Source organism: Phaethon lepturus, unplaced genomic scaffold, assembly GCF_000687285.1.
Source record: "Phaethon lepturus isolate BGI_N335 unplaced genomic scaffold, ASM68728v1 scaffold22212, whole genome shotgun sequence".
Taxonomy (NCBI): domain Eukaryota; kingdom Metazoa; phylum Chordata; class Aves; order Phaethontiformes; family Phaethontidae; genus Phaethon; species Phaethon lepturus.
In genome coordinates, this window is record NW_010521887.1 from 33,399 (window position 1) to 48,166 (window position 14,768).

The 14,768-nt window shown below is 44.5% G+C and overlaps 1 protein-coding gene across 1 annotated transcript in view; it reads right to left on the bottom strand.

Moving 5' to 3' along the window:
* LOC104616601 (protein crumbs homolog 2-like) overlaps nt 1-14,768 on the bottom strand; it is a 40,192-nt gene that overhangs the window by 1,246 nt on the left and 24,178 nt on the right. The window contains exons 7-12 of the mRNA XM_010281658.1: nt 9,644-10,591; nt 8,299-8,855; nt 7,259-7,424; nt 5,539-6,406; nt 3,828-3,944; nt 3,226-3,352 (exon numbers count right to left, since the gene is read on the bottom strand). Of these exons, the coding sequence (XP_010279960.1) occupies nt 3,226-3,352; nt 3,828-3,944; nt 5,539-6,406; nt 7,259-7,424; nt 8,299-8,855; nt 9,644-10,591 (2,783 nt within the window). The remainder of the gene's footprint in view (nt 1-3,225; nt 3,353-3,827; nt 3,945-5,538; nt 6,407-7,258; nt 7,425-8,298; nt 8,856-9,643; nt 10,592-14,768) is intronic.

Consider the following 14,768-nt stretch of genomic DNA (forward strand, 5'->3'; position numbering starts at 1 on the left):
CATCTCCAACCGAGCTCCTGCCACTTCTTGCTGACTCGGACTGTAGGTTCCCTCTGATTGGCGCCTCTTCCTTGCAGTGAGAATCATGAATATGAGACCAATACTGAGCAGCAGCAAAGAGCCACAGGCTACAGGGACAGCTACTTCAATTAGTGGGGAGGGGAAGAGAGCACCTGGAGTCCCTTTCTGTAAAAGAAATTAATGGAGAAACAATGAAACTCCAGTGGTTACAATAACTTAAGTTGAAGTACCCAAAATGGTCAGATTAGAGGGAAATTTTTTTTTTTAAAGCAGAAGATCTGTACCTGGATCGAAAAGAACAAGCAAGGAACAAGTACAGGGCTTGAGGGCACCTGCACAGAGAATGCTCATGTACATTCTTTAAGCTCTTATTGAAATGCATTCAAACTTACTTTTTTTTAAATGGACTATTTTTAATACAAAGAACAGAAAGTAACACATTCTGATTTTTTCGTTCCGATTCAAAACTAGTGACACTCATCAATGACACTCTTTAACTGGCAGCTTTGGCAAAGTTGATCTCAACAGGGCAGAGTTATAAACAGAGATTTACCAATGGAACAGTTAATACCATTACAATAATTCATGCAGGGCACACGGACAGAATTACCACAAGGAAGAAAGGAGAGGATTTCCTGAGCTGGGCAGCTAACCGGCATGGAGGCAGCAAAACTGAATGCAGACAATTTATGGGACCGATCCTGGAGCTGCGAAAGTGCTACAAAGCAAACTGTCCCTTGTACACCACTTGCTAATGAAGCTGATGCACAGCTGCTGCTTGCAGTTAGAAGAGCGGCAGAGAAGAGGCTGAGCAGCACGTCAGACCTAGTTAGATGAGGTGGAACTGTCCAAATAATACCACACACTATATTCTCTGCTTTGCGTACAGTTTTTCACAGCAGGACAGCCCCTTAAGATTTAAAGACCTGTACGTTCAGCACCCATGGTGGAAATCTTTTTAGGGCCTCCTTACCAATATCAGACTAAGATATGTAGGTGTCACTAGGAAAGATGTAACTGACGTTGCAAAAAAACCCCCCCCAAAAAAAAAAAACAACCCCCAAACCACCAAACTATAAAGTTAATGCAGAGTAATGCGAATTTTCAGTAACCCCAGAAAATTTCCCGGAGCAGGGGAATGATACTAAAAAAAAAAAAAAGTTCAATGATGCCTCTGATGGCAAGGTAGAGAATTTCTTTAGCTATTGAAGTATCCACTGCAACAAGATTATAGACAGACTTGTGATTCAGCACGTCCTTGGGACAGGGAGGTACAGTAAGTTTCAGGCTTAACAGTTAACAAATCTCAAAGCCAGAAGAAAAATTAGGATACAAAACCAAGAACTGACATACCTTGCCAGAACTTTAGGAAATCCTAGGGCAAAAGATTTTAAATAATTAAAATAGTGAATGGCGAGTACTAAGTTCTTTAAATTCGTATCTCAAAACATTTAAATTACAAAGGCACATACTTTAATGTCCACACTACATAAAAATGCTATGGACTTGAAGACAACTTGCTGCAGGAGAGGAGGATGTTAAAAAGGTCAGTACGTGGACAGGAGATGGGGATGACAAAAGGCCCAAGTACTGAGGAGATAAATGAAGCCACATAAGTATTATTAACATTCTGGTGGAATTAAGGATAGTATGGAACACAACAACAGAGGATTTTAAAAACTGTGGAATTTTTGTCATTAAAGAAAGCTTTAAAGTTACAATAAGCCTAAAAATAAGATCATTCTTACTGCTAAAAATAGTATCTGCCACCTTACAGATAAAACCAAAAGAACTGAAGCTTGATTATTTACAGCTTTTGGACGCCATGCAGTCTGTGCTAGTGTCACAACGCAATACAGCACAGAAGGAATATTCTCAGAGTATCTGGAAGTCCTTCTGCCATCTTCAAATGACTTAAGTGCAAGTTGATTCTTTGAGCCTGCCAAAACTCAAGCGATGGGCTAGGAGTTAGTTCTAGTTTTGCACAGCATGCAGATTAGTCACACTACAGGGGTTTTCAGCAGGCCACCCGACCGCCTGCTGCATGCTTGTACTCGCTGCTGTTGGTGGGAGGGAGAAAGAGCAAGAGAGCGCAGCTAACAACCCTTCGCTTCTACAGCTATCATGAAGAGCAAACACAGCCAACCGCCACGCCTTGTCCTCCTCCCTGCCCCCCGGCACAGGCACTTGTCCTTTTAAGAGGGAAAAGACAGACAGTTCTGCAAAGAGTTACGGGGATGATGAAAACGAACACAAGGAATCTACAAGAAGTGTCCTGGGACAGAGGAGGCAGAGATGCCTGAAAAAGTCTATGCATGCAAACTGGAAATGTCAGGAGAGACCTCATGGCACGTGCATACAGAACCCTTAGTAACAGCAACAGCAGCAACCCCCACCTTGGCGCACAGCCTTTTCCATGCAGTACGGGTTAGTACATTCCCAGGTTACCAGACAAGCTGCCTGTCCGTGCAATAGCTTTACAGAGAAAGAGCAAGTGTATGATTTACCAGCTTCCACACAGGAAGGATTCCAGCCTCAAACAGCAATGCTAATGCTTTGCTTACACAGAAAAGGAAAAGCATCGCTGAGGCTGCCCATCCACCTGGCCCACTGGGTCAGAAGCAGACGCAGCAGATAAAGGATGCTGCTTTAACTTGTACTTGAATCACTTTTAGCTTGACTTCATCTGACTACCCTTCTCCAAACACATCCATTTCTACCCAGATGATTTTTGGAGAGGGAAGGTGCTTTGCAACTATCTCATCCAAGATAAAATGCCAGGTGAAATTCTGTTCTCCAGGAAACTGCAGGAGAGAGAGAAGTAGTATCTCCTTTCTACAGGTCCAACTGCAGTAGTTTGATAACTACTAAAGGAGTTGTAACATCTAAAGGAAGGTACAGGAGCAGCCCTGAAAACCATAGGGCAGCCCATGCAGATACTGAAAAGTATTTGCTGCAGTTGCTTACATGCTGGGAGACTACCATGCAACAGCACTGCAAAGGAAAAATAATTTCACACTTCAGGTTTCTTTGGTACCAGCTGATTTCCTAAGTGTGCTTACCAGCGTGCTTTAGCCAGGACACACGCAGGGCACTATGCAACACGTAGGCAGTCTCACTAATACCCCGGTACCCCAGGACTCTGCCAAGCCTACTTCCGCTGCTCCTCACAACGCACAGGCTGGAAGAATAGACAGTGCTTACGTTAATGTCACAGCGCTCCCCCGTGTAGCTGGCACTGCACAAACACTCGTATTTGTTCTCAGAGTCTTGACACGTACCTCCGTTCTGGCAAGGGTTTGGATCACACTCGTTTATATTAATTTGACAACTGGAAAGGAAAAGTGTATTAGAATTAAATTGAAATTTCTCACATATGTTCTTGTGCCATATGACATAAGATCACACAGCCTACAAAAGCCTCATCTTTTTGAAAACTTCCTGTTGTATCTTTTTCAGGTGCTTCTCCAGGGTCCAACAACAGGAAATTTTCACCCATTCATACCAATCCTTTTGTCATTTCTGTGTGACTGAAGCCAGTATGAGTTGCTAGCACAGTTAACGAATTCTCATGAGGCACAAGAACAACGTGGAAACAGTGCACGCTGCAAAAATTGGTATTGTCAGCAGGATCATCTCAAGCCTGCCTCTTCTAAAAATAACAGCTAGTTTACGGTTTTGGAGCAGTTGTTTGAATGGCAAAAGGATATATAAGAGGATGAAGCATTCGAACCTGCTCAGCCACCCCACTGATGTAAGAATTGGAGCACTAGCTCCTTTGCAGGCACCAGAAAAACAGCACTTACTTCCTTCCAGTGAAACCTGGCTTGCAAGTGCAGTTGGCTCCCCAGGTCTCACTGATGCACTTGCCACCGTTCAGACAGGTGAAGTTCTTACCACATTGCTCAGGTGGGAACGGCCATCTGGGAAAAGCAAGAGACAGCCTTTAGAGCAGTCAGTTTTGGGGGAAGGTAAAAGCGTACTCAGACTTGGTGGAGACTGGGCTGGTGAGGGTCATCAGCAGAGTCACTGGTATTTCTAGGAAGGAGTTTGACACAAGTAGAGAAGGAAATAGGCTCAGAAATCATCCATAATATCAGAGTATTACTTTAAGCATGCCCATGCAGAAGATGTACCAGTACTAGGACTTTCCTCTCAGTTGCCTGTTCTTGCTGATACAAACAGAGACAGGATACTGTTGGAATACCAGACTGCACATAGCTAGGCCACGAAAGGGATAATGCAAGTACCAGATAACCGTCTACACCAGAATGAACAGGAAATTCAGCCGGGGTAGATTAGGTGACTGAAGCTCAGCCAAGTAAGTGTTTCTCTCCATGTTCAATTTGAATATGCTCAAGTAAATGGAAGTCTAAGTAACATGTTGATTCCTACTTCCTTTACCAATATAAGACATACCTTTGTGACTAAAATATGCTGGACTTTTTCCAAACTAACACAAATGTTATAAATATAGACCTTATTACAAAAAAAAACCCCAAAACAGAACCAGCCCTTCCCCTGACTCCATACCTATTTCCCAAATTTTATGTGAGCTCCATGGACCAATCATGAAATGTGCACTGCTAAGCAGCACAGGCAGTAAGGTGATGGGTGAAGAAACTTTCTTCTCCCAGTACACATTTGATAAGGAGCAGGATACTCAAAGACTTTTTTTTAACCAATACACAGAAACAATGCCCTTATTCTTTGGGCCAATGCCACAAAATTCAACTGAGCCCTTCCTTGAAGGAATGCTGTTAATCAGTCAAGGAGCGCACATGCATTTTTATCTATAATATTATAGGAAAATACTTGTCAGGGTAAGGCTTGTTTTTGCAGAGGTAGTAGCAATGGACACCTTCATTAGCACTGGCAGCATCCTGCTCACAGGCAGGCCAAGTATGGCTTGAAAGTTGGCTGGGTACCACTAGTAGAACAATAACACAGTTAGGAACGCCTGCTACAGGTAATCTCTATAAACCCAGCATCAAAGGTTTATCAAAACCAGCATTCCCAGCAGAGCTTTGATTGTCCCTCTTCTGCACTCTGCCCAGGACCCTATCCTCACTGGGACCATTTCTATCACTCCAGGGTATTTGGTGCACCCAAAACTTCAGAATACAGCGTGCTCCATCCGCCGGGGGCTGGGGGACTCCCTTCATTTCATAAGTAGGCCAGCAGAGTTTTTTTGTTTGTCCTGTTTTGCTTTAAATCAATACAGGAATATGCCAAGGGGAGTCAAATCCTGGAGGAGACTGATGTCACTTTAAACATCTCTGAAATGTGGCATGGGAATAACCCACATAAAAAGGAAGGATCCTTATCCTGTATGAGGCTGAGCACCTTTCAGTGAGGATCTGGACCTGGACAGTACCTTCCAATTCACAGCAGAATTTAGGCACTTCATGTACCAGATACTTGCAATGAAAAATTTTCCCAAAGTGTCCCAAAGTAAAAGTGCAATTTACCTGGGGGCTCCTCTGACCCCTGGATCAAATCAACCAAGGCACTTACTCGCAGCGAGGTCCGGAATACTGAGGAGGGCACTTGCAGGAGTAGCCATAAACCCCATCAATGCAGGTAGCTCCATTTAGGCACTGGTGCCGCACACAGTCATCGACGTTGATGTCACACTTCTTCCCAATGAACCCCCGGAAGCATTCACACTGAAAATCTGCTACTGCATCGACACAGTCCCCATGAACACACGGGTTTGACTGGCAGTCATCAATGTTAGACTCGCACAGCAGCCCTCCCCAGCCAGCACTGCAGGCACAGCTGAAGGAATTGAACAAGTCCTGGCAGGTGCCAGCATTGAGGCAAGGGCTAGAAGCACAAACATCAGCCCCAGTGCAGCCCAGCTGGATGGCCCGCCTGCTGGACTGCTGGAACTGTTCTGGCTGGGGGTACAAGAGATGGGCAGTGAACGGCAGGTAGATCCCCCCTATTCTCACTTGTCCTAGGCAGCCAGTGAAATTTTCAGCTAGAACAATTGCTGCACTGTTCTTTAGGAAGTCCAAGTTCCCAGCACTTCCCTGCAGAGTCACATTAGCAGACCCATCCAAACGCACCAGCCATCTGGAGGAAAGCGCAGACGGCTCTTCCATGGACACAGAGATGGTGTGCCAGGCACCATCCGTGACAGACTTCTGACTCAGGAAGCTGACACCTTCGATGCTATTCCCACTCCTGATGTCAACAAGCAGGGAGGAGTTCTTAATGGCTATCTGGAGGGAATCCACTTCTTCCACAGCCCGAAGCAAAACAGCATCTTCATCCCTGGTTCTGAAATCCACGTGGAGACTGCTCAGAGTTCTAGTCACTGACGTATTTGTGGTAAATTCAATGGCAGCATAACTATTAAATGTTGCATTAGCCAGACCTATAAATAAAGGGGTAGAGCATAAGGGATTTGGAAGACGGTTGGTGTCGTGTTTGAGACAGACCAATGGCAAAACTCCTGACAGGTTCTCTCCCTTAAGAATCATGTAAGCTTAGTGTGAGTAGGATTACAGGCCTACCTCCTGGCATCCTTAAAGCTCTTCCTGTTTACAATTGCACCTCTAATAATAATATTATTGTTATTGCTACACAAGAGCAACTTTTACTCCTCAGTCTCACAGCACTCACAAAAATACAACTATTGCCCTTTTACTTCTAGAAAAACTAGAACATAGATCAGGAAAGTAATGCATCCAAAGCTGCTGAGGCAGCCAGTGGCAGAGCTAGGAACACCCCAACATCCTGAGTTCCAGGACACTTTCTAGCCACTAGATAACACTCCCTCCACATCAGGGCACCATTAGCTAGCGTTCTTCATTGTCCACAGTTCTGTCTTAGAAGAAGACTGAGACATATTTGCAATACTTAATTGGGTCCTACTTGGTGAAATAACCTGAGACTCTAGAAATAGCTGAACATTACAGAGAGCAGGATGGCCCTTGCGCTGCAACGATAATAAGGTAGGCAATCACTCCACAAAAGTGGATAGGTTCCCCCCTGATCAAGTCAAAGTAAAAGAATAAAACATCTTTGAGTACCATCTTTGCTCTATCACAACCTGGTGGTAAATCCAGAAAGTGCATGCTGCCTGCAGGAGCGTGTACCTGGGCATCATTCCATTTCCTTTTTGCAGCATGTGTTTATATTTATTGCAACAGTACAAACTAGGAATACCGATTATAGGCAGTGAATTAGAGATTTTACCAACACGTAAGTGGAGAACAGTACTTACATACATATCCTGCTAGAACATCTACACAGGTGGTAGCTTCAGGACATGGGTCACTTTCACACCAGACCCTCTCTTCACAAAATTTCCCAGTGAAATTTGCTGGACAGCTGCAATGGAAATCATTCCAAGTGACAATGCATCTGCCACCATTCTGACATGGTTCAGACTGAAAAACAAAATAGCGGAATTTAGAAGCAGTGTAATTCATCTTTGGATCAAAGAGAATTTGGTAGAAGAAAATGTGACAAAGATTAGTACAAGCAGCGCTTGCATCAAGAAAGAAGGGTAATTAAAATAGTGACTCAACAGCAGTGAAGGAAGTAGAAGGGTCTCTGTACAAGCAACTCCTGAGACTCTACCCTGTGTGCAGTGCTGTCAACAGAAACTCCCCAGGCAGAGCTCCATCGGTTTGGACAAGAACAAAACACAAAAGCAAAGGTGAGAAACAGATGAAACAAGCTGCAACGCTCCTGAAAACCTCACAAAGTTCTGTCACTAGGACGACACACTCAATACCAGAGGCGTGGCAACACTTCATAGCACCATGAGCAAGAAGGGCAAAGTTAGGGAGTACAGCCTCCCCACCTTCACATGCGGCATAAAGGAGAGAGAGATTCTGCTCCAAGGGCACCACGGAGACAGTTCCTTGAACTGTTGTTGCTGAAGCAGCGAACTCCTGGGGGAAGAGGTTGTTGTGCAATTGAAACAGCATGAAGGGAGGAGCTGGAAAAGTTACTGGTTAGAGGGTGGAGTCTGGAACGCGTGTGTGGGCTCGGCAAAACGGAAATGGGCAGCACAAGAGCAGGACTACCCAAGTCCTACAAACTACAAAAAACACAGGGGAGCTAGAGAAAACTTGGTGCTGAAATTGTATGAATTGTATGTAGTATATTGAGTGAAGTAGGAGCCTATGGGACCATGTGTCTTTCAATACTTAAACTTCTCATCTTCCTGATATCAGCAAGAATCAAACTGTTCCATAATCGCAGAACTATAATAAACAACTGCACACATGTAGAGACAAATGAGAGACATCATACCTTGCAGGTGTTATCAGAGATGCAACCATTCACAAGATTACCACTTTGAGTCCTATTGAGTTCCTGCGGCAGACTGTAGTTCTCAACCTGGAAAAACTGTATTTGGTGGCTGTTCAGCTGCATGTCTTGCAAACAGCCTTTAAAATAGCCTCCCCACATATCAACGCTATCTGGGTTAGGATGTCCACCAATATACACTTCATAACCAGCTAAAAGAGGTCTTGCTTCAAGCTGTCCTAGCTCCAGATATGTGTCTGATTGGTAAGCACCAACAATTCCTCCTTGGAAAGACAGATCTACCAAATGTCTCCTCCCATCAACTAAATTTTCTGGAAATGTCACAGTATCTGTAGATAGCATCTCTATCTTCAGCTTGCCATTCTTCAAGTATATGGTGAGGCAGGGGTCAGTTTCGTTGCCAATTTGCAATAGCAAACCATTAGGTTTCCGACTACGAATGAAAAAGGAGATATTGAAGTTTGCACCAAGGCTATCAGAAAGGGTGAAAGAGGCAAAGCTGGTGGAATTCTCTAGGCCAAATGTTGCTGCTGGGCGCTCTGGAAGAGAAAAGAAATGCACATCAGCTCAAAGACAAGAGGAATGCAGCTGGAACAGGGATATTCTAAGCTGTAACTCCTTACGAATGAGGCAAGACCTTTCTTCCCAGCAGTTTCAACATGCATCAGAGTTACTATGCTCTCTACCCACCCAGATCAGTAAAATTAAGACGTAGGTGAACGTATCCTTGCATTCTCTGGAGGGCATGAATTCAAGCACCCAAGTAGCAGAAGAGGGAAAAACAGGTCTAGCAGAGTCCTTGCTATCTAGCAGGCTGACTCAAGGACTTACAAAGTTGCTTTTAAATTTTGTAAATTTGGTAACAGCAGAGCAAGTTCGTACTTGCCAGGGGTGAAACAAAAAAACTGGAACAATATTAATATATGCAAATAGATATGATTTTAACTCAAAATTGTCTGCTTCCTTTAACACTTTGTGTTTTATCTATAAAGCAATACATTCCTATTCATCCTTAACTCAGAAGCTTAAGATCAACTTTTCACACTAAAACAAACTCCTGCAATCGCATTGATCTGATATAAAGATGAAGTCAGAGCCTCTGGCTCAATAAGGAATAATATCTGCACCACAAAACTGACAATCATTCCTGCAGGAGCAAGTGACAGAAAAGAGATCAATGAGAATTTTATTTACAGAGGGTTTTGCTTTAGTTTTCTAGTGGTCAAGCAGAAAACGCTGCTTCCAGAGCTATAATCAATGCTCATCTAGTATCTCTAAAGCACCGACTGGCAGAGGAGCTGGCAGATGTAAATTACGTGGCACTTACCATATGAGCAAGCTGGGCCTCCATAAGGCCTGGAACAGTCGCACCTGAAGGTTGCCCAAAGGTCCACGCACAGCCCGCCATGAAAGCAGGGCTGGGAGAGGCACCACTCTGTTCGGTCACAGCCCTGCTTCACTGGGGAGGACTCACCCACAGGCAGATGCACCGGGAGCACAGCTTCAGCATCTACCTGGAAGTCTTCCAGGCAGCCAACAAAGCCTTGCTGGCTCTGTGTGTTGTTGGCCATCGGATCCTCAGTACCTCCAATATACATGTTCAGGAAGGCATGCGGGATCAAAGCAGTGCCAAGTGGGACAGGAGAGCTCTGCAGGCAGACACCTGCATCACAAGAGTCATGCCAGAGCTTTAGCTGCACCGTGCTGTGCAGAACAACTTCAACTTTATGCCACTGGCCATCATCAACTCTCAGCCCCTCCAGCAGCAGTGGGTACCCAACATCCTCCCTCTTCAGTCCTGCATGTAGAATGCCATCAAAGAGCTCCAGGAACAAGTATTCAGCTTCATGGCCTCGGTAAAAAAGGATAGCGCTGGGCAAGGTAGTTCGGAATCGGAGGGACACGCTGGCAAGCTGATCTCCTGCTACATCCCTCCTGCTCTGATTGTTCACGGGCAGCTCAATGAGGAGATACCCTCTGGAAGCAAAGGAAAACGTTGTTGGTGTTGAGCATGTGGCATCATAGAAACCAGGCTGGCACTGGCACAGGTGGCCGTGGCTCTCAGCTTGGTAGGTTGGGATGCACAAGGCCTCATTTTGGCAGTCGTGCGTCTGGCACCCAGTGAGCTTGACAGAGCAGTTCTTCCCTCCCCATATAATGCCATCCTGGCTAGGGGCACAGTGGCAGGTATAGTCAGCAATGCCATCCTCACAGACAGCTCCGTTCTTGCAGGGACCCTCCTCACACTCATTGATGTTAACAGCACATTCCACACCTGCGAAAGAGATTTAGAAACGGGATCTCACTGCAGGGGATTGTGACTCCCTTCCCCAGAGCCAGCCTGCCAGGCACAGACTGTCCTCCCCAGCACTGCTGCTCTCTAAGCCATTCTCTTCAGGAAACCACCAAAAGACCAAGGACTGCCAGCAAGAAGCCCCACGCTTGCTACAGAGTGGCCTGCCACTAACATAAGAGCAAGAAAAACATAATTCTGTGCTGTCCTCCCAGACGCTGCAAAGAAGGAGCTATTTATAGAGCTTTAGCCAGGCAGCCTACATCATCCGGCAGACTCTACTGTCCTCTCCCAGACAATCTCAAACACCACAGGTAATCAACATGCAAGGAGAGCAAGCAGAGGCTATTAAAGGGGCAAAACAGCACAGACAAGGATTTTATGCTTCTTTCATAGATGGATTGTGTACGTTGAAACTCAAGTTACATCTATAGATCTGACTGAAGTATGTTCCTTGCACCACTGCTGCAGACAGCATCAAAATGGATCCTAGCCAGGAAAGTTATTGCAAAGTCTCAGTCAAGAAAATTCAAACTCCCAGACAACCCTCCAGCTGTAGAACACTCACAAAACTCAATTCATTACCAAACAACAAACAAAACATGCTCCACAGGCACTTTGCCATACTTGCACTAAGCTGATTTCAGTTCTGTCCAGTCCTGCAGAAGTGAACCGGGTAAAAAGTACTGCATTGCAGCTCGTCTGTCTCCTCGAAGCACATGTATCCCAACAGGGCACAAGTAAATTACAAGACATTACACTCAAATCTGGTTAATGAAAATCTGCTGTCATTTTCCTGAGCATCTCCAGACTGACAGAAGAGCTCTTCTGAACCAGTTCACTTTATCTAGCCCATAACATTGGTTTTCACTAATCTTCAGAGACAGTCACACAGATAAACCAAGCATGGATTATCCCAATCTAATAGCATTACACGCCGAATCTAGCTAGCAAGCACAACGAGGACAGCAGAAAGAAAAAGAAGGAATTCACACACAAAGGAGGGGGATCAAAACACAAAAGACATTTGTAAAGAAAAGCCACTAGACAGAATGTGCATGTCAAAGAGATTAGAGAGTTGCCTGAGGGATAGAGATGAGGGGAGATGTGGCATTAGGAGCACTGGAGCTGGACTTGATGTGGGATTAAAAAAACTTAGCAAAGATACGGGCTTCTTGAACATATGCATTGATGGTTTGTCCCCCCTCATGCCCCAGCAATGCCTCACAGGCAGTCTTGCACAAATGTCTGGTACCTGGCTCTCTAACCAAGCTGCTTTACTCTTTTCAGACACAGTGTTCAGTTGCTGTTACCAGTGCTCTCTCTGCAGATAGGCAAAGACTCAGCACCAGCTTCCAGCTCCAAAACGTCGGTTTGTGTCAGCGTAGGGACATAACACGTATGGAGCTCTGAGAAGCACTGAAAGAGAAATGGAAGGCTCTGGTAATTCTGTACTTTCCAGCTATGCTAGAGCTGTTCTGTAGGCAACAGTACCTCAGGTTCCTCTAGGATATACCTCTCTAGTGACATAAACTAGGAGAACTGCTCTGTGTAGTGCCTGTGGAAAAGCACTGAATTTGGCCAATAATATCTGCCTTGAAGGAGAGCTCAGCTGATGGACAGAGTTGCTCATACTACATCGGCACAGCCTTTTTTTCCTCCAGCTATTAATGCTGGGCTTGCTCAGCACACAGAACCTGGGGTGTCGTCTTACTTGTAAGCAGCAAGGATAGAATTAAGATTTCAGCACAAAGCTATGGCCACACTTGAAGGAAATGTGTTGGAATAAATAGAGTATAATGGACATCTCTGGGCCTGAAGAATCCCGGTCTGGGAGAAGACAAGACGACTTCAACTGGAATTAAGAAAAAAATCAGTAGAGCAGTAGAGCTACGTGGAGTGGTTTTTCTGAGTTATCAGTGGATTGAAGGGCTCTCAAAACCGTAAGAGGTATATTTGCAGTCAGATTTAAGGGGAGAGGCTGTTGAATGGCATCAGAAAGATAGGTTTGGTATAGTCTCAAATCCTTGAGATACCGCTCATTTCAGATCAGAGCTGCTGATATTTACCAGGGCAATGAGAGGATAGCATCGGTTTGGATAACAAAAGGAGAGATGCTATGAATTCTTGCATTGCTGGGAAGACTGGGAGGCAGGGCTGAGAGCCCCATTTTCCCATATCGCATTCCTAGCCTGACCACATCTCCTCCGGCCAGCGTGCTCTCCATCGAGCAGCAGCAGCAGGAACACCTGCCTGGGCTGCTTCCCAGCCGCCCAGCTGACACCTGTGGGGGCAGCGCTTCACACCGGGTGGCAAATTAGTCCCCACGGTGAGTGCACAACCCCAGGCTGGTGGCTAATTAAACACCAAGCTTTCCCATGGGACGCAGCTGGTTTGATTTCTTAGATTATTGGGTTGAAATGGGTGAAAAGAATAAGCTGACACTTCTGGTCTTTGCATGCTGCTGTCTAACCTCACGGCCTACAAACAGGCAAAGGAAATGTTCAGCAGCACAAAGAGGAACCAAAAACACAAGCATCATCTTTATCGCTGTCATTGTTGCTGCCAGCAAACAGCCAACCTTCACAGGACTAAAGCAGAAGAAGGAAAGAGCCTCTAAAACCACACGATGTATTCTTGCCCTCCTACAAGCCAGTGCAGTGCCAGGTTTAAATTTGGAGCAGTTTTTAAAACAAACTGATATCAGAGGAAACTCCACAAGAGTTCTAAAAATCTGGCTAACAACAACTTTTCCCGGAAGCCAACATGACCACTTGAACAGTTACCTGGTGCTATATCACTAACTCCTTCTATGCCTTATACTGACCATACCCTTCATCAGCCAGCTGTCTCGCCCTCTCTCCTCCTCCATTATCGCCAATGATTTCTGTCAACTGTGTTTGAACATCTCCGGTTTGTCAAATTCTTGAGTTATACCAAAACAAGGCACAAGAAGATTTCTGTTGCATATTACTTCCTAGTTGCTCATTTCAGTGCAGCAGAGGGGTCTGTAATTTTGGGTTGTGGCTGCAGATGACAGCGTGCAAATGAAGATGGGAATGCCAGCAAAATAAAGGCTCTTTTCCCTACTTCAGAAAAAATAAGATTTTTGCCATCGGCCATTAGAGTAGCCAGCAGTACAGATCATTTCCTGGATATCCATTATTCCAATCTTCTCCAAGACATGGAGAATTGTGTCTTTGCAAACCCACTGGAATGTGGATTTTAAGAAGTTAAAAAATAATTTGTTTCTCTAAGAGAAGCTTAGGCATTCCTTTTCAGGTATACTTAAAAAAAAAAAAATAAAGGGGGAGGGACAACTCCATTTGACAAAAAGAAGTTACTCTTACGTAGTCTTCTCTGTTCCCTCTACATTTCTTAACTCAAATGTTTACTGTTATTTGAAATACCAATAGTAAGAGCAATGTTGCCAATCTGATTCATTGTATCATTAGGAAATTTTAAAATGTTTAATGAGTTTGTTATCTAGTTAAAGGCTAACAAATTCAAATTAGTGGAACTTGTTATCTGAAAATCAGACAATGTTATTTTAAAAGATGCTATCTGGAGACAAATACTTTCAAACATTCTAATTAATTTAGCAGCATTTAAGCTACCAGTCCCAAGCTAACAACCCACAGGGGCTGGGTCAGCGGCAGACGCTCAGAAGTCACTGAGCTTTAACAGACTGCAGTATTTTCAAATACAAATCTATTTACTAGACTCTAAAGTGTTACCGAGCTGGTGAGAACAGTCTTGTTTCATAGATGCAAGTGTTATTAAAATCCATACAGCTCACCATTCCCTGAACGAAGGTGATGATTTACTGACTGCTATTAATAAGCAAAGATTCAGTGTATACAGTGTAAGAATCATATACTTCAATAGATACACAATCCACCAAAAGAATAAGCACACATAAAGAGAGATATTCTAATTTAGCTACCATATACCAAAAAAACTTGAAGGGTGAGGTCTATTCATGAGCCCAATCTTGAAACACACGAGTTCAGTGGGGCTTCCCAGCCACACCGGCTTGCCCACCACACCGGCTTGCCCTCTCCGTAAGACAGCTGAATTCCTAGCAACCTTGCCCTGGTGCATCCTAATTAGGGTTTGTATTATTATTATCAAAAGAAAAAAGGACGGGAGGGAAAGA